Below are 19,719 nucleotides of genomic sequence, written 5' to 3' on the forward strand. Positions count from 1 at the left end.
TGCACGTTTTCCTTAGATCTTTTGCACAATTATTTCTGAGCTTCTTTGTTTCAGAAATTTTTTTGTAGGTTAGTATTCTTTTTCTTCCGGTTTGCAAAAGTACTTAAAATTTCTGACAACTTTATTCTTTTTTTATCTGGGTTCACTTTTCCTTTCTTCACAAAGCATTTTTCTATCTTTTCAAACTCTTCGAACTTGTACAACCCCTGATACTATGCTCACTTCTCTTTAGAACATATGGATATGTATTTTTTAAAAAGTTAGTAACACTTTCTAGATTCCTCTTTCTCACTCTCTTATTATTGGGTGAAATTCAGGTAGGTCATATACTAATTATAATAAAAACTCGTTATAAAGTTTTGGAAATAGAAAGTGTGCACCCAAATAATTGAATAATGAACGTGCATTTGGTGATTCTTCCACTCTTCCCCCTCCCTTTCTAATTTAAATAATATAATATACTCAACATATTGGATGATTATAAAACGTGCAACCCTTATGAGAGCCCTAGAAATTTAAATAATTGTTTTTCTAATTTTTCTCACCATCATTGAAAATATTATTATGATTCTTCTCCATGTATATTAAAATCTTTTCACCTATTAAAACTTGAACTGAAGATGAAGTGTCAAGCCACCTGATCCATTCCTTCGATTTATTTCATTCACCCGATGATACATTACTGAGGAAATAAACAATTCAAATGTGATCCTCTACAAATCAAATTTATTGTAAAGTTTTCTTGATATTCAGCATAACTAAAAATTTTATGTTTTGAAGTGAGCATAACCATGTTGTTAAGAGATTTTATTGACGATAGTGTTGGTGTTGTATGTATGGGATGTGAATTTTTCAGTACTTGTACAAGGAACAACAATTGTCGTGTTACTATAATGTCAGTGTTCCAATCAACATGGTACTTTCTTCTAACTGTTTTAAAAGAGTCACACTTTGTTGGACTCAGTCGCTTTATTTCTTTATGTGGGTTCGTGTTTTGTTTATGACGCATGATTTATTGGTTTGAAGGAGAAAGAAATTTCTGGTGATCAACAGTGTCTTAATATGAAGCAGCTCAGAGTTATGAAAAACGTGGTGACAAGTACAATGCAACCGAAAGAAAGTGACAAAGGTCGTGCATAGGGCAGCTTATGATGTTCACCCACATGGTCTTACAAATGTGCAAAACTAACTTGTTTCATGAGTTTATAAAATAGGAATGATAAATTTGAGAAAAAATAAATTCAAGTATTCCTCTTCCAATCAAGTTTATATTAAAGTTTCACTTAAATTTATGTTGTATATAGCTTATAAGCTAATAACACTCCAAAGTGTCTTTATATTTATATATTACTGATAATAAATAGATCTTAGACTTAAATTAATTTTCCAAAATCAATTTAAATTAATTTTCCAAAATCAACTTGTAAGACAAGGTTTGTATATTCATATATATATATATATATATATATATATATATATATATATATATATATATATATGTTCTAAAGTGATTTTATTTCTAGTTGATGTAAGACTTCCAACATACTCCCTCATGTATAGTTATATACATTTTATGCTTTGGACTATATGTTAATGGGTGATTCCATAATGATTCGATATTGGATGAAATGATATGTCTAACAAACACAAATCTTACTAGAATAGGTTCTAAACCATGACTTTAATACCATATTAAAAAATAGATTTTAAATCTAACTCAACCCCACAATTCATTTCAAAATTTAATTCTATCATTTGACACTTTCAAAAACTATCATAATTCGTAAAGTCACAAAGTATAATATGACTATTTTAAGCAAACTATTGCAATAACCATTATTTTTTATATTGTATAATGTGACCATTTCTGAAATAAATTATAATAGATAAAATCACTATAATTTTCTAAATAAAAATTGAAATACCGATAATAGTGGTACTTAAAAATGTCACAATTCATATTATATTGTAAAGTTTATAATTATCCCTATGTTATAATTTAAATATTTTATAATTTATTATTAAATATCTTGTATATTTATATTCCATGCTATGATTCATAAATAAGTTAATTAGCATTCCATATATGCTTCATCATCTTTTATTTGTTACTTTCTCTGTAAGTACTTTTATCATAAACAATAGTTAATGTTATCTTGAACTTTGAAACTAAAATAAAAAATGAAAATAAAGATATTTCAAAAGTATATGATGAAGAAAATAAAGGACTCTAAGTGTCTTTATATTTATATATTATTCATTATTTTATTTTGATAGAAAAACAATTATAGTTCATCAAACAAATTAGGTTATGGAGATGTGTTTGGTTTCTGTAAGACCCTAGATAATTACCTCTGCAAAACACCTGTCCAATCAGATTTAATGCAATTAAACCACTTTGCCGTGCGTTGAAAAACGCACCCGGGTCATTACTCAGAACATTAAAAATCCACTCACATTTTCTGCCACCCGTCTGTCAAATGTCACTTTGGAACCTTCTGAATCGGTAGTGGAAAACAGGTGTCCGCATGAGAGTGCACGTCCGTTTTGACCTTGGGAAGAAAACTAATTTTTCTGAAAACATTTCCCCACGTTTGAAACTGGTAAGTTTCCCTTCTTCGTCGAACGTTTTCTGTCTCATGCAAAGCCAAATTCTGGTAGCATGAAAGGTTAAGTTCTTAGTATTCTTGGTTTTATGGTTAGATCTGGTTGGAAGAATTAAGTGATCCTTTGAGGGTAGAAAACTGTTAACGGACGGATCAAAACACTTTGAGTAGGACGTTCACTTCTGATCCAGGTAAGGGAAGCTTAATAATTTAATTTATACTTGTAGGTTGTATGAAAGCATGATATGGATTTACTGTATGTATATGTGTTGATTTAGTATGCATGAACGATCGTTTTTATGCATGAATGAATGTGATTCTGTTGGTTGAAACTGCATGTTGATTCTGATACGTATGGGTTGGAAGATGAATGTTTATTGTATAATTTAATTTGTAATATGAGGAATTCTATAAAGTATGTGAATTAATGATGGAGATGAAAATGATAAAGTTTGAGTTGTATGAAAAATGTTGAGTCAAGATAGTTGAAAAATATGAATTTGATAATTCTCTCTATGATAAATTACGCTCGTCATCGTACGGTCTTATACCGTTCGGTTTCCCTGAAAATGACTTAGAATGGAATTCTTTCATTTGGAAAGAACTCTGATCGAGAACGAGCGTCCCCATTTGAATTACTATGTTTGAGCGTTCGGCTTAGCATAGAGATGTCGTATACCTTAAATCAAACAATATTAAATTACACCTTAAAATAAGTAGCGCTCGGTCTTATACCAAGCGTTCGTTCTAAATAGCGCCCGGTCTTAAACCAAGCGTTCGTCTTAAGTAGCACTCGGTTTTGTACTAAGCGTTCGTCATAATTGGTACTCGGTCATCTACCCAGCGTTTGTGCTAATGAAGTGTTCGGTCTTATACCAAACGCTCGTCCTTACCTTGAATTTTCTTAACGGATGTAACTAGCGTTCGTCCAAATACTTCGTGAAAGTATATTGTCGCGTTCGGTCATTGACTGACAGTCGACTCCTTTAAACTAATGGTTCATAATGAAGTCGATTCCTCATCTTGTTGTATCTTCATCCGATTGGATTCTGTTTAACATCTTAGTACTTAGAATATTCAGAATATTGATGGTATCATTTTAGAGTCATTTCATTCAACTGAATTGAGTAGTAGTAACGTTCGTCAAATAATCATATGTCGAGTTATCCTGATTGGCGACAAGTACTTCTCGGTCTCGCTGTTCACGTTCGTTCTCATCCTTCAGAAGGTTGAACGTTCGTTATTTTGAGTATTTAAAACGAATGATGAAAATGATAATAAAGTATGAAGATTTAAAAGGTGAACATTATATGGAACGATTATACGATTATGGAATTTGAACGAGCGTTCCAAGGGGGAACGACTCTTATTTATATGGAATATTAAATTTGGTAAAGTATGACTGTGGATAAGTTAAGACTCGCTGTCCATCCTGATGTTCCGTGAGTACTCATCCTCATGTAGAGGGAGTATGTCATGTGTGGGAACGACAGGAGGTCCTTAGTCCATAAGTTAACATGGGCGACGTAAGAACGGACTAACCTCGAGTGGCAGCTGTTTGGTGTATCCCAGTTACTACATCACTCGGGTGCAAGGACGCTTGTAACTACACGGATTCATACAGTCCGGACGGTCGGTCTAGAATATATATATATATATATATATATATATATATATATATATATATATATACACATATGTAGGATGATGTTATATGTTGAGTTATGTGCTTGGGTGAATTGAAATGTTGGTGTATATGTTGATGTATAAATTAATTTACTTAAGCTTACCCTTTCGTTTTTCCTTGTGTTGTCCATGGTATATGTACGTTCGTCTTGTCTTGCAATGATCATCCGTGTGGATGTGAGCAGAAGGCGAGACCACTTTGGAAGACGTCATTGAAGAAGAAAATCTGGTCGAGGTGGAAGTCAAAGTCGAGCCTTAGAACGCTCGTTTATGTTAGGAGTGTAAATATTAGTTTCCATTTTGGACGTTCGGTTACATGTTTTGTAAAACCGTTCGTTCTAGACTTTTCCTGTTCCGTTTCGTGCTCGTTTAATTATGTATTAAAGCCGTTCGGCTTTGGAACTCCGTTTTATTAATATAAAGACTGAAATGTTTACTGTTAATTGTAATTAATTCTGAATTATAGTAAGTACTGTATTTTGGGATGTTACAGTTTCATTGTTATGGAATATTTAGAAAATGAGAACAATATGAATTTTAGGAAGAAAATAGTAGACATAGAATAAATTTTTAGTTCAGATAAAATAAATGTGTTACCTGGATAATAAATAAAAATTCTAAAAGGCAACATTTTCGTATTCAGAATAGTATTTATGTCCTACACAATATGTCTAAAGTCTATGTAATAATAAAATTTGATGGAGAAAACGGTACTAAACATAGAGGTTAATGCAGAGAAGAGAAGATACTAAAATCAATCTCTATGTACTAAGCTAATAATAACTTTCAGGACATTACAATAATTCTGAGATGTCCTTAGACAATCTGGGGGAATGGAGGAAAATATTATAGGATTAGAAAAGTTAAAATAAGGAAAAGGGGAATATGATCAGGGAAAAACAAAAATAACAGTTTGTATAAATATCTATGTACAAAGTGTTATGGTTAAGAGATTTAAACAATTGTATTATGATTAACCATGTACAAATTGTTTCATGTAAATATATATTTAGTCTTTCCTGATAAAAAAAAATAACCATGTTGTTAAGAGCTTTTTTGTTGGAAAATGATGACAATGTTAGTGTTGTATCTAACTTGATAGTTTGTAGTATTTGTATAGGTAACAACAATGATTATGTTATTGGTGTTTCATCTGGTCAACATGCGCAACATGTACATAGTTTTAAAGGACGACAATTTTTAAAGTAGAATTACATGTCTTGTACAATTACATGTTTTTCTCTATGTATTATACTTTAAAAGTATAATTACATGTTTTATTATCACGAACAAAAAAGTATTTGTTCTCTTTTAAGAATGAAACCAAGTTACAAGTCAAGATATCGTGAAAGTGACACAAAGTAAAAATATTACATTGATTTAACTTAATTGTTATGTTCTTGAAATTTTTTTTATCATATCTTTGTCTATATTATGTTAACTCACTTAGACTTACACCAGATTTAGTAATTTTCACATGCAGCTCCCATGTGATACAATTGGCATAAGCGGAGACTCTTAAAAAAAATTAAATTATTTAACTAATTATTTCAACTTTGTAATCAAAAGTTTGATCTACATTTACAAATATATTAATAATTGATGTTGATAATGAAGATTTCACAAGGTCTTTTAAATATGTTGTGTTTGAATGTGTCACAATTGGCATATTAATTTATATATGAACATAATTCATTAACAATTGTACTAATTTAGCCAATATTATGGTCCAACAAATAAATATATCAAGTGAACGTGTAGAATGACTAAACATGACATAGATGCGTACCTTTATCATTTTTCTTTGCAAATAAGAAAAAATAATTGTTTACCGTTTGGATGAATAAAAGGGAAATACTTAGTATCAGTATAAACTTTGTTGTCATAAACAACATTTTCAAAATTAATTTAAATAACACAAGAAAAATAATATATTTTTATTGATTTATCTTAAAGTGAAACTATAGTTTTTGAATAAACCATTTACTCCATGAATATTTTTTTAATTAGCTTTTCTAAGGTTTTTGGGTATGAGTTGAGGTCAACTATCCAAATTATGTTTTTTTTTTTCAAAGTTTAAAAGTTGTTCAAAAATTCAAGTGTTATGTCTAACCGTTTGTCCGAACCGTTCGAGAGATATATGCACAAAGTATTCTGATGCCAAAGTCGGATCAACATTGATAGTTAACAATCAATGCTGCAATAACCTACAAGTCACATACCTATTTACTTCAAATATTTATAGTTTCAAGGTGAATTTTTTATTAACATTAGTCTAATTATGGTTGAATTGTGAATAATGATACTTTTCTCTTAAATTGATCAATATTAAGATCAATGTGCTCTAATTCATAATCGATTGATTTACTTCGTGGTCAGCCAAATTCACTAACAACTTGTTAGATGAACTGTCTGATTTGTAGTTGACCGAACGATCATACAATATACAAGATATCTATACTAATAATTTTTTTCACAATCTAATTAGTTTTGACCTTTGTACACAAATATTTTTGTCCACGGTATAAGTAGGATTTTACGTGTTAGAAAATGAATGCAAAATATATAACTCACTCACTCAACTACCTTTTGAACAAAGCAAATGATCTTTTGAGAGTAGATGAGCTTATCCTACAACGTTAACCTTTTCTTCTCATTTTATCTTGAGAAACATGTTTTTGTTCCTTTACTATATTGGTTAACTATTGATATCTTTATTTTAGAAAAAATAAGTAACTCAAATTTTGCAAGGATTCAAACAGTTTCTAGCATTTTTCTATACTGTACTACTTCTAACTAAAGTAGACTTTTTGGTAATATCAAATTTGAAGGTTGAGGATGAAAAATTCTTATGAGCTCTGCATAAGCTAATAAATTAAAACATTTATTAGATACAATAACTTTTAGATTAACATTGTAACTACTCAGGATTATTCTTGTAGAGAAGAAAACTTCCACAGACAAAAGATATTATCAACATTTACATTAAGAGGAAAACTAATAAAAACTTAAATCAAGGTCTTTTTCATCTTGATCTAACAAAGAACATCTATAGTTAAAGTTGCTTATATGAATATCTTACCAATAAAAATAATATTTTAATGTTGGTCATAGAATTGAATATGCTTAATGAAAGAAATTTCGTTATATAAACAAACACTCTTCAATTTTAAAATGATGTTTTTACTAAGTTTTTCATAAAAAAAAAACAAATTAAAAGAGTTCTTGGAATTATCCAAACCTCATATAAATTTAAGTAAGAAATAATAAAAAGTATGTTTTTCTTCTTTACTAAGATTCTAATATATTCTAATTTGAAACAAAAATAATCCAGTCCTACGTGACATCATGAGGATAATATAAGTAAGTATGTTGACTATCTCAAATCACTTATATGTCCCCACTTGATCACTCATACTTGTTTTTATTGATAAAAAAAACTCATTTAAACAACTTTCATTGGAAGTGCTCTAACAATCAATTTTTAATGGGAAATTAATTAATCATAAATATTGAAAATAAACCATACAAACATAAGTTTATAACTTAACCACATTTATTATTATGAAGATTCATAATAGTTAAAAAATTACATCAGATGACAAGTAAATAAGGATTAATAAATGGAAATAAACAATGATAAAGTTAAACCACTTCATGTACACCAAATAACAAGAAAATAAAATAATTAATGAGTATAAACAAAAATAAGAAAATAACTTATTGAGATTAAAAAAATTGAAAGCTAATATCACAAAAAAAATGCTTAGTGTATGTAAAAAATTGGAAAAGAATTTGATTTTTAAGTGTGTTACTATAATTTTTATGTACTGATTTAAAAAATAGTTTTTTGAGACATAATCTAGCGTGAACCTCGAAAAATTAGTAGAAGTAAGAAATTATTATTATTATTTTTATTTAAGCTTATGCACCAAAGGAAGTACAATAACTATCCAGTATGATCTTTGACCATAAATAATCTTTTATAAAAGATGGTAGCTAATTAATTAATTAGGACGTATTTATATTATATTAGTGATTTTGGACTAAACTAATTTTACCAAACTATTTTATATATTTTTACTAATGTTTATAAAAAGTTCAATAACTTTTTATATTTATAATTTTTTAACAAAAAAAATGATTTAATTAATCAATTGAAAAATAAAGTCAAATAGTTATAATAAGTATGGTATTTTTATATACTTGACATAAAATGTTTTAAATTAATATAAGTTATTACACTTTAAAAAATTTGGTCTTTAAAACTAATTACTGTTTAATGAATACACAAAATTGTCTTAAATTAATTTAAAAAATGCCATGCTGACTCAAATGAAAATGTTAAAATCTAGATAAGATCAAACTTACCAAATCTAAATTATAAAATTTTGATATAAATTTATAAAATAAGTAAACATAAATATAGTGACTGAAAGATACCTGGAGTAAGAGTAAGTTAGTTAACAGATATTAATGAAGCCTTAATAGGTTTCATGTTGGATAGTGGCTATTAGAGATAATGAATTGAGAATTTATGTAGGTTGAAGGAAGAGATAAACTGTAGAAAGAAGAATAAGAAACAATTTATTAAATTTTAATTTAATTATTATAAAAATTTATAAAATTATTTAGATTATTTTATATGAAAGAACTCATAGATAATAGTTATCCAAAAAATCTAACATGAAAAATTTCAATTAAATTAGATAATTCAGTGTTCACATAAACTAATTTATTATTATTATTATGTTATAAAATTTATAATTAATCAAATTTTTAATTTGAAAATAGCATGACAAATGAATTCTTGCATTGTATATACATCAATTTAATTACTAGTATCCCTATTGATAATATAAAATATAGGATATAAATATAAGATATAAAATATAAAATGAAAATAATATATTATTACTAAATTATTTTATTAGTATGGATAGTGGATTCTTACATTATTTACACATCAATTTATCTATATTCATCACATCCTTATTAATTAATAATAAAATTTGAGATAGTTAATATTATATATATATATATATATAATCTAAAAAAATAATATAAAATATAATATATAAAGTATAAAATATAAAATAGGAATCATATTTTTTGTCCTACTTATCTTCTATGTACATCTTTGCAAAAGATTGAGATTAGAGAAACTTGAAAAGTAAGTTTTCTATTAATGTTGATGAACAATTATTTAGTAAAATTCATAAAGTTGCTGAATATATTTTTTTGAGATGAAATAGACCTGAAGTGAGCAGAGAAACTCTAGAATAGCTTCCAACCTATACAGACAGATACTGTGTACATAGTTAATTAACAAATATTCTATAGTATCCTTAAGACTAATTAAAAAAGCATGTTAATTATTTAAAATTAAAATAAAATTTATTTTAAACCAATAATTAATAGCAAAGATATTGAAATTAATATGAAATAAAAGTGTCAAGATTCAAAAGAAGTATTCTAAGAAGAAGCACGAAGATGAAAAAAAATACATACGAAGATGTTCAGATATAAAAATAAAGACTTCATTAATATAGGTAATAAATTAAGATAAAAGTTGAGAATATAGTTTAATAAAAGTAAAAAGATATTCATATTAATTAAGAAGAGAAGTGTTTTGTTACATAGATTCTGAGATAGTGAGATAGTAAGTCCTCAAACATGCCCGTTAAACTTCTTTTGTATCATTTTCTTTATTTTTATTTATTTATTTTTCTTTTTAGCATTTATTATCAAACTTCAAGGTGTCAAAATTCTTGAGTCTCAAGCATTGGAAACATCGCAAACAACGAAGCGAGAAAGAAAAGAAAAACTGTGTTATCTCTTCACCACCTTATCTCTACTGACCATGGAAAATGCTAATGGTCCTAAGAGCAACAAGCTTCAAGGAAATTCTGATGAGGAAATATTTCAAGTGAACGAAGAGGTGGAGGTAATATCAAAATTTTGATAAAGATGTAAAATTTTTTAATTGAATTTTTTTGAACAACAAAAAAATGTGTTCTACCGATTCTTACACTTTGTGCATGTTATTCTTAAGTTGTTAATCTGTACTTTTGATAGCTGTTACTGTGTTTGAATGCTTTTAGCTTCACTAAGCATGCGCCGCTGTTGTTTTTTTAATTAAGTTTTGGTCTTTTCTGGTTGATGAGTTTTGGGCGATTCTCAATGTGCTTCATGCAAAAGGTATTTGAATTTGTGGTTTTGTTTTTGTGCTAAACCGATGCATTCTTCTTCTCTTTGTTGTCCTTCATGCAAAGGGTATTTCAATGAAGATGGTAATGTTTTCTCTTGTGATCACTTTCTCTAAGAGAGTTGAGTTGTTTTGATCTGAGATTTGCATGCGTAGGGATTGAGACTGTTTTGAAGTTTTTTTCAGGTGCGGCGTGTAGAGGAGGGGTTCCTAGGATCATGGCACCCTGGGATAGTTATCAAGTGTGGAAAGGTGAAGTGCTTTGTCAGATACAAGAATGTTCTAAAAAGTGACGGTTCGGATTATCTTGTGACTGCAGTGAGGGTTTCAAAAGCATCGGAATCTTCAAAGTATAGCATGCGGGGGTTCATTCGACCACCGCCACCTTGGATTGAGTTTGGGAGATTTAACCTTAACTATGGTTTGTGCGTGGATGTAAACTGTCAGGGAGCTTGGTGGGAAGGAGTGATATTTGATCAGTGCGATGGGATGCTGAAAAGGAGCGTGTTTTTTCCAGATTTGGGTGATGAAATGCAGATTGAAATTCATCAACTGCGGATTACTCAGGACTGGAATGAAGTTACACGACAATGGGAACTAAGAGGAAACTGGGTGTTTCTTGAATTGCTGGAGGAGTATCATGAGAATGAATCATTTGTTGGAGTTTCAGCTAAACAAATGTGGTATGATGTACTGGTACAAAAGAGATTTGGCATGAGGGGAGAGTGGGCATATAATGAGAAAGAATTGTACAGGGAAGCGGTGCTAGGCGTAGTTGATGACTACTTAAGTCTTAGAGTGAACAAAGTTTTCTCAGTTTTAGACTTGCCACCAGAGCAGGAATCAGTTGAACCAATGGCTAATATTGACTTGAACATGACCTTGTCTGATAGAGATAATTTTGTCCAGAAAGAACCTGCTCCTCTTGTTCAAGAGGTTTTACCTGAGTTTGAAATAGAAATTGACCTTGAAGCTGCTCCTGAAGTAGTTTCTGGTGAGAGATGTGAAAGCTCATCAAGGGATTCAAAGGCCAAAATATCTGAGAGTCAAAGCAATAGATTGCCTCCACAAGGATCAGGGAAGAGGGTGACAAAGGCGTCTGCCTCTAGTCTTTTACCTCTGGATAAACCTCTAACTATTTTGTCTTGGTTGATGGACAACAAGATGGTGTTTCCAAGATCTACCGTATATTATTACAATGAAAAAGCATGGCACCATGCAGTTTCGAGTTGGACTAGAGGGAAAGTAACTCGCAGTGGAATCAAGTGTTACTGTTGTAACATAGTTTACAGTTTTGTTGGCTTTGAAAATCATGCTAGTGGAGTCAATACCTGCACACCATCTGCTTGTATTTTTTTGAAAGATGGTAAATCACTCTTAGAATGCCAAATGGAAATAATGCAAAATCGGGTGACGGGAGAAACTAGCGAAAAACCATGCCTTAATTTCCCTCTAGAAGAGAATGACTTGATTTGTTCGCTTTGCCTCTATGGCGGTGAACTTATTTTATGTGATCAATGTCCATCTTCATTTCACATGACGTGTCTTGGGTTGGAGGTAGATTAACCATTCTCCTTCTCAATCATTATTTTGTTTTTACTGCTATACATTACTTCCATTTGGTACTTTCATATCAATGATTGGTCCTGCTGGATCTGAGTTGTTTCCTCCAATTTCTTCTATGAATAGCATATCCCTGATGGTCAATGGCTTTGCCCACAATGCCGTTGCGGTATTTGTCGCCAAAGCAAACTAGACGAAGATGAGGATGGCCATGCTGCCCTTACTTGCGTACAGTGTGAACATAAATGTAAGCACAGCTACCATGAACTTTTACTTTAATATTTCATCCATTTCTGGATATCTTTTGAGTGTGTAATTGTAAATCCGGAGTTATCTTTGTCAAACTTGTGCAGTCCATGTTAGGTGCCTGGAAAATGGAGGCATAGATTTATCAAGATGTTCAGAAAACTGGTTCTGTGGAAAAAGCTGCGAAAAGGTACAACAACTCCGTCTCCATTTCTTTCTTCTCGTTTTCGAAAACTGTAGCCATCATTTGCATGAAATATTTGTTTACCTTCAAGCGAAAAGGTACAACAACTCCAAATCCTTTTTGTTTCTTTATATTTTATTCAGCTCTTATTACTTTCATTGGTAGCATTATTTTACTTTTAACTGATTCTTTTGAAACAAAATTATGTTTAATGCTTCTGCATATGTGATTATGCTCATGAGAAAGTTTTATCTAGGTGACTTTACATTATGTTATTGTTATGACATGACATGGCGTTGAGGGTTACTGTGTGTGTATTTTTGCAGATACACAATGGCCTTCATGATCTATTAGGAAAGCCAGTTTTAGTGGGTGTGGACAATCTAACATGGACATTGGTGAAGTTTATTGAGCCTGAGTGTGATGATGTTGGTAGAATAAGACATGACAACTCAGTAGCAGAAAGTTACAGCAAACTCAATCTTGCTCTTGCGGTGATGCATGAATGTTTTGAGTCCCTAAAACAAAGTTTATCTAGCAGAGATATCATTGAAGATGTTATATTCGGCAGAAGGTCAAATATTGCTATATATCCTTCAAGATATGGTCATAATATATTGTGTTGCTCTTTCTATTTCTGTTATCTACTTTATTTACTGATGTTTTTTGTTTACACCTTTTTGTTTCTAAATTTTGCTACATTGTTGTTCTTTCTATTGCATTATACTTGATATATCTGTATTTTGGAACTTTGTAGGTCAGAGCTAAGGCGATTAAATTTCCAGGGTTTCTATACTGTACTACTTGAGAGAAATGAAGAAGTGGTTTCTGTGGCAACTGTTAGGTGAGGATAAGATCTTTCACCAGGGTTTTTTTTAGTCATTATTAGTCAGTTTATTCAATTTATCCCTAAGCATGTCTGTGCGTACCCTAAACCCTAAACAAGGATAATAAAGAGAAGATAAAATACACATCAAATTGTACGAAAAAGAAGAACATATTTTTAGTTTGTTTGAATAAAGATTATATTATCTTCACAACAAATACTATAAAAAGATAATAAAATATATTATCCTAAATAACCGAGTACCACTCTATATAATGAAAGTTGATGAATTGAATATAAATTGATGAAAATGTTCAACTGGTACGAAAGGACTAGTAAATTATTTTTAGATTGAAATAACTGAAATTAAGATTTATTTCAATTTATGAGCCTAATGATATGTTGTGGCAATATGTAAGGGTCCACGGGGAGAAGGTGGCAGAAGTACCTTTTGTTGGTACAAGATTACAGTACCGTCGACATGGATTTTGTCGCATTCTGATGAGTGGTCTTGAACAGGTTTTTTTTTTATCGTCTGTTTACCTTAATTTGAACCCTTTTATTAATGTATTGTATAGTAACTGCATGCGTCATTTTCTGAAGACACAAACAATTTTTTTTCCCTATTTTGATTAAATTTATTGTCATACCACGTGCTTTATAAACTTTCTCATGATTCTAATTTAAATATTAGGGCAATAATTTATTAGCGAATATAGTGTGATACGCACAGACATGCTTTTTATTATTATAATGAAGCACGTTAATGGTATAAAGAATAATTCTATCCCTAACTTCCAAAGATGGAAGATTTCCATATATAGCACAGGATAATAAATAATCTGGTCCTTCAAAATGAACCCATGGTTGACCCAAATGGCTACTATTAGATATTGCCCTTTCTAAAGGGATTTTCAGTAAATTGAAGGACAATGTTTTGTTAGAATTTTAAGAGAGAGACAAGTTTAGTTGGGTGTAAAGTATATTTTGCAGAAGGTAGCTTTGGAAATGATGAGTCATGCGGAGGAGTTTTGAACGAGGAACAATTGATTTTATGGAAAGAAACATTATTAAAACTTGTCTATTCTAGGTGAATAAATATTATTTTATATAGAACACAATTTTTCTTACTTTTTTAGATCGTTTTCGTAATTCTAGAAATTGTAGAACCATCTCGTTGTTCTCCCATTTGTTCAAGTACTCTTCTAAGTCCTATTGTTTGACTTGTAGTTTTTGCAACTTCCACTTGCTTTGATTGTTGATTGTTCTATTGTTATTTTTCTTTTTGATGTCCAAGAAAAAAAAAATCTCTAGATCTATCCAAGTGATAAGACATAAGTTGATGTACACTTAATGACATCTATCGTTTTTGCACAATCACTATTTGTGTAGTCAATTAGTCTTGAGTTTGTCATGGTTTTGTACCATTTATACGAGATTCGAAAATTCTTTTTACTAAAATTTGGCTTGGTATTGATAGAACCTTATAGCATAGGCTTTGTGGCTGTCAGAGCTTCTGATTAAACTTCTGTATCATTAAGTGTTAGCTTCTAGTGCTTCATCTTTTTCTTTTTTTTTTTCAGTTTCTCATTTGTCACTACTGGTGAAATAAATAGATTTGCAACTTAACATGTTGTACTTCTCTTGTAAAGTCACAATATATTTCTTTGGGGATATAATATTCCCTTTTTTTTTGTCTTACCTCTACATCAAGGAAGTACTTCCAAGATCATATTGAATGTTTTCTTCAAGTCTTCTTTCTCCATATCATCTTCATATTTTTTTTTTAGATATCTACGTAAAGAGAGAGGCAATAATAGTATCATATTGACCTTGAGTCTTGATGTTTGAATTCTTGATTGTAGATTTACTCATCAATTTTTCTATATAATGCTTGAGGAGCTTGCTTCAAGCTATATATAGAGATTTTTAGTTTCATTACCTTTACCTTCAAATTTAGTTGTTCTACATATATTCTTCTTCAACAAGATCATTTAGAAAGGTTGACTTGACATCCAAATGGTGAAAGTTTCATCCTTCTTGTGTTAAAAGAGCTATTAGAGCTCTTATTTTGTCTAGGTCAGTAATTGAGACAAATGTCATATGTTAGTCAATGTCTTATTTTAGTCAATTCCATATTGTTATGAATATTCTTTTGCTACCAACTTAGATTTGTGCTTTTGTATTATTCTTTCGAGATTTAACTTTGTTTTATAAATCCATTTACCTCTAATTTTGAAGACAATCTACTAGTTCCTAGTATTATTCTTTTCAATCATTTTAATTTCTTCCTCCATTACCTTAATCTACACATCTTGCTTTCCTACATCTTCATAATAGCATTCAGGCTAAAGCATGTCCATGTTGCATGTTATATATATATATATATATATATATATATATATTCACCAAAGATCTTACTCGTTTAGGACTATAATCTTGTTGTGTAGGTCAAGGAAGATCACCGAGATCTTTTGTCACTTTTTAAGTTTCTCTTTTAGATTTTTGTACTAGAACAAAGATGTTATTTCTCATGTTTACTTATTCCAATTCGAAAGAAGCATCAACTTCAACATCTTTATTGATGGTGTCTTCTTTGTCTATTGGTTGTAAAGTATGTAACTTTTTCATTGTGTTGTATCCCAAGAAGCCTCCTCATATAGCCATGTCTTCTAATTTTGCCTTATCAAGAAAATGTATGTGACAGGTGGATTAAAAACTCTTAAGTGCTTAATTAATGGATTTTGTTTGCTCCAAATTTCGATTGGAGTCTTATCTTTGACTATTTTAATTGGACATTTATTGAGTATGTAAATGCAATGTGTACCACTTCAGCCTAAAAGGTTTAGGCAAGTCTTTCTCCTTTACCATTGATTTAGCCATCTCCATGACTGTGCAATTCTTCTTTTTTGAAACATCATTTTGTTGTGGAAAATATACAATTATACAATTAGAACTTTATAGGAAAATTTCTATTTCTTTTCTCCATTTTAACTTCGTCAATCTCTCATCATATATTCAATAAATATCTCCTTTTAAGTGAAGGGTGTACAATTTTTCAGTCATTTGAGATAGTCAAGGGATTTTTTTCTTTGAGACTAGGAACGAGTAAGACATCTTTTTATGAATCTCATTCCTTTGTTTCCACCACAACAATGCCTCTTCCTTTTGACTTAACTAGGGTGTCATTTCCCAATCGAACTTTCACTTTGGTAGAGTCATCAATATCCCTGTTGTTTTCTTTGGTCATGTTTCATCGTTGGACTGTAGGGTAGCATAAAAGATGTTCAACTTCAATAATATTTACTTGATACTTGTTTTTTCTGCAACAATTCTTCTTTACATGTCCAAATTTCCTAGAGTGTTGACAATGTGACTTTCACTTATGTCAATAATCTTTCTCCAAATGACTTCACTTCTTGCCGATGCCACATGAAGGATATTTATCTTGATTGGATTAAGAATCTTCCATTGTTTTCTTTATTTCTATAAATTTTTCCATTTTTCTTTCCTCCGCTTTCTTTATTCCGTGACCTTAAGTTGAGTTATGATTGAAAGGCATTTTTCACGGAGTAACCATTATACCATTTCAATCTTTGGTAATATATGGTTCAATAAGAGCTTTATTTAGTTCTATCATTGACTATGTAGACAAATCGTTTATTTGTTCCATTGTTGGGACGATTGCATCATATTTAGGAGAATAGAATTAGAATTTTCATGACCATTTTCTCGTCAATAATATTTTTTCCACATGCTCTCATTTGATTGACTATTTCTTTTATTCTAGAAGAATAATTTTTAATCTTCTAATACTCCTTTAAATTTAATAACTCATACTCACGTCATCTTAGAGCTTGAAGTTTAATGGTGGGTACCTTTGCTCCATGCCTCTTTGGCACTTGTGACATCCAATATTGTTGAAAAAATTGCATCCATCGCTTTTGTTGTGGAAAACATAACGTCCTTTGAGTCATTTTGCTTATTACCTTCAACTCTTCCTCTGAGCAATTGCTAGTGTACAAATATATGTAAGAGCAATGAAGTCATCTTCGACAATCTCATAAAGAGAGCAAGAAATTGTCTTCATTTTAATGTCCCAATAATCATATTTTCTCCCACAAATACAGGTATATAAGAATAGATGGAGGATTTGCATTAGATTTTGGTTAGGAAATTTTTGAAATCATTACGGAATATAATAGGAAAGTTTTCCTCGACATAGTTTGGTATTACATCTACTCCAACTTTAGTAGTTTTCAGGATTTTTATTTTCATAAACTTTCTAGAAGTTTGCTTCATATGCTATTAAACATAACTCGTGATCTTGTTTAACATCATTAAACAAAGCATATACAATTATGCAAGTACTTTGTGAAGGAAAAGGTCATTGAGAATCGATTTTTTCATTACTATAAAATCAACTGCTACATAACGCAGAGCATATTACAATATCATAATTTTTTTCTGAAGACAAAGTTGATCATAGTTGTAGTAATTTTTTAAGTTATGATTTTCTGATTTTGTTTCTTCAGTTGCTCATGCAAATAGGTGTGGGGAGGCTTGTTTTGCCGGCTGTTCCTAGTACGCTGAAGACATGGACTGACTCTTTTGGTTTTGCAAAGATGACCGTTTCTGAGAGGTCTAAATTTCTGGACAACACCTTCTTAAATTTTGAGGGTAGCATCATGTGCCATAAGCTGTTGATGACGATTCCAGCTCCATATTCTGGCTTGTTAATACCTAATTTTGAGAGTACATCATCTTGTGAATTCAATTTATTATTCCACTTTTTTTCAAAGTAAAATAAGTTTGTACTGTACAAAGAGGGTTAACTTTCATATTTCCTTGTGCAGAGTCACAATCCAGATTTCATGTTTTACCTGAAAATACCGTTGACCTCAATCAGTCTATTTCAGTATCAGAAGGAGGGATGATATATCACCAAACGGGGAAGTAAGTCTCCCTTCTTTTTCTTTAATAACAAGAAAATAACATATATATATATATATATAATATGTGTGGGTATATTTTTTATTAAATACTAAGCAATTTATATATTGCACTGCACACAAACGATTGAATGATGAACTAAAGATGATTCTGAATGTCATGCCACCTGATACATTCCTCCTATCACTTTCATTCTCGTATCACCTAATCGATACTATGATGCACCGTATTTCAATTTTTATCATATGTTTGTATCTGAAACATATCCGTGTTGAATACTTTACCGATGCTTATATTGATGTATCTAATATATAAACCAGTAATATGATAATAATTTATAAATATTTATGATGAAAACATTTAATATATTTGGTTTTAATTTGAATTCACATAATAGTAATTATATATTTATTATGTTTTCAAGATTTTTTGTACATTTTTTCTATATGCATATATCATGGTGTCTTATATATTATTTTCAAAATGCTGCATTATTATTGAGGAACTAAACAGTTCAATCCTCATAAGTATCACCAAATCTGTATGTCATCCTCTATAGTAAAGTTTTATTTATATTTCTTCTGTCTGCATAACTAGAGATTTTATGTTGAGAAGTGAGCATAATGATTGTGTTGAGAGATTTTTATTGGAAAATGATGACAGTTTTGGTGTTGTATCTAATGAATGTGGTATTTTTCAGTACTTGTGCAGGCAACAACAATGGCGACAACAATGATTTTGTCAATTGTGTTACTGTTCCAATCAACAACATGGTACTTTCTTCTAAATGTTTGTTGCCTTATTTCTTTATGTGGGTTCTTGTTTTGGTTATGACCCATGATTTATTGGTTCTTAGGAGAAAGAAGTTCCTAGTGATAAACAGTATCTTAATGGAAGCAGCTCACAGTTCTTTCATGAAAAAGGTGAAGAATACAACAGTGAGTATACTGGAAAGAAAGTAAGGTATCTGCATAAGGGGAGCTTCTGATGTCCATGCATGGTTTTACAACTGCCTTCATGAGTTTATAACACAGAAATGGTAGATTTGAATGAGTCTACATCAAATGTGATGGAGCTATACATGCAAACTTTCTGCTTGTGAATCTGGTTGATTCTGGAATGTTTTCTTTTTCTTTCGGTTTTGGAGTATGTTGAAGTTGACACGGCTTTTGTTGTTGCGTTCATAATTATGCAACTCTTTTTTTATTGCTAAAAACCTAAATTGGTACTCCTTTGTATGTTACCATAACACACTACGTTTAACGTCACCTTTTATACGTCTGATCCTCAAATATCTAACGTAAAAAATGACCGGTGGCATTTTTCATAAATAAAACAACTATTTAAACGTCGGTTATGGAGGGACCCGACGTCTAAATACTCATATACGTCGGCTCCCTCGAATAGACGCCAAAACTAAACGAAAAAGTTAATAAAAACTAATTTT

At 30.4% G+C, this 19,719-nt stretch overlaps 1 protein-coding gene across 1 annotated transcript; it reads left to right on the top strand.

The window, feature by feature from the left end:
• Positions 1–10,051: 10,051 nt before the first annotated feature.
• On the top strand, positions 10,052–19,515 carry LOC148206634 (uncharacterized). The gene is made up of 11 exons (XM_088114085.1): positions 10,052–10,239; positions 10,687–12,057; positions 12,190–12,310; positions 12,417–12,499; positions 12,820–13,067; positions 13,251–13,337; positions 13,739–13,838; positions 17,855–18,074; positions 18,176–18,275; positions 18,973–19,045; positions 19,129–19,515. The coding sequence occupies exons 1-11, from the start codon at positions 10,156–10,158 to the stop codon at positions 19,258–19,260; spliced, it is 2,619 nt and encodes an 872-aa protein (XP_087970211.1). The 5' UTR covers positions 10,052–10,155; the 3' UTR covers positions 19,261–19,515.
• Positions 19,516–19,719: the final 204 nt, after the last annotated feature.

This window comes from Vigna umbellata, chromosome 1 (assembly GCF_029865625.1).
Source record: "Vigna umbellata cultivar VRB3 chromosome 1, Vumbellata_1.0, whole genome shotgun sequence".
In the NCBI taxonomy this organism is placed as follows: Eukaryota; Viridiplantae; Streptophyta; class Magnoliopsida; order Fabales; family Fabaceae; genus Vigna; species Vigna umbellata.

Coding starts and splice junctions, on each gene's coding strand:
- LOC148206634 (XM_088114085.1), top strand. CDS start 10,156: ATGGAAAATGCTAATGGTCCTAAGAGCAACAAGCTTCAAGGAAATTCT. Junction 12,058..12,189: donor TGACGTGTCTTGGGTTGGAG/GTAGATTAACCA, acceptor TTCTATGAATAG/CATATCCCTGATGGTCAATG. Junction 12,500..12,819: donor GTGGAAAAAGCTGCGAAAAG/GTACAACAACTC, acceptor GTATTTTTGCAG/ATACACAATGGCCTTCATGA.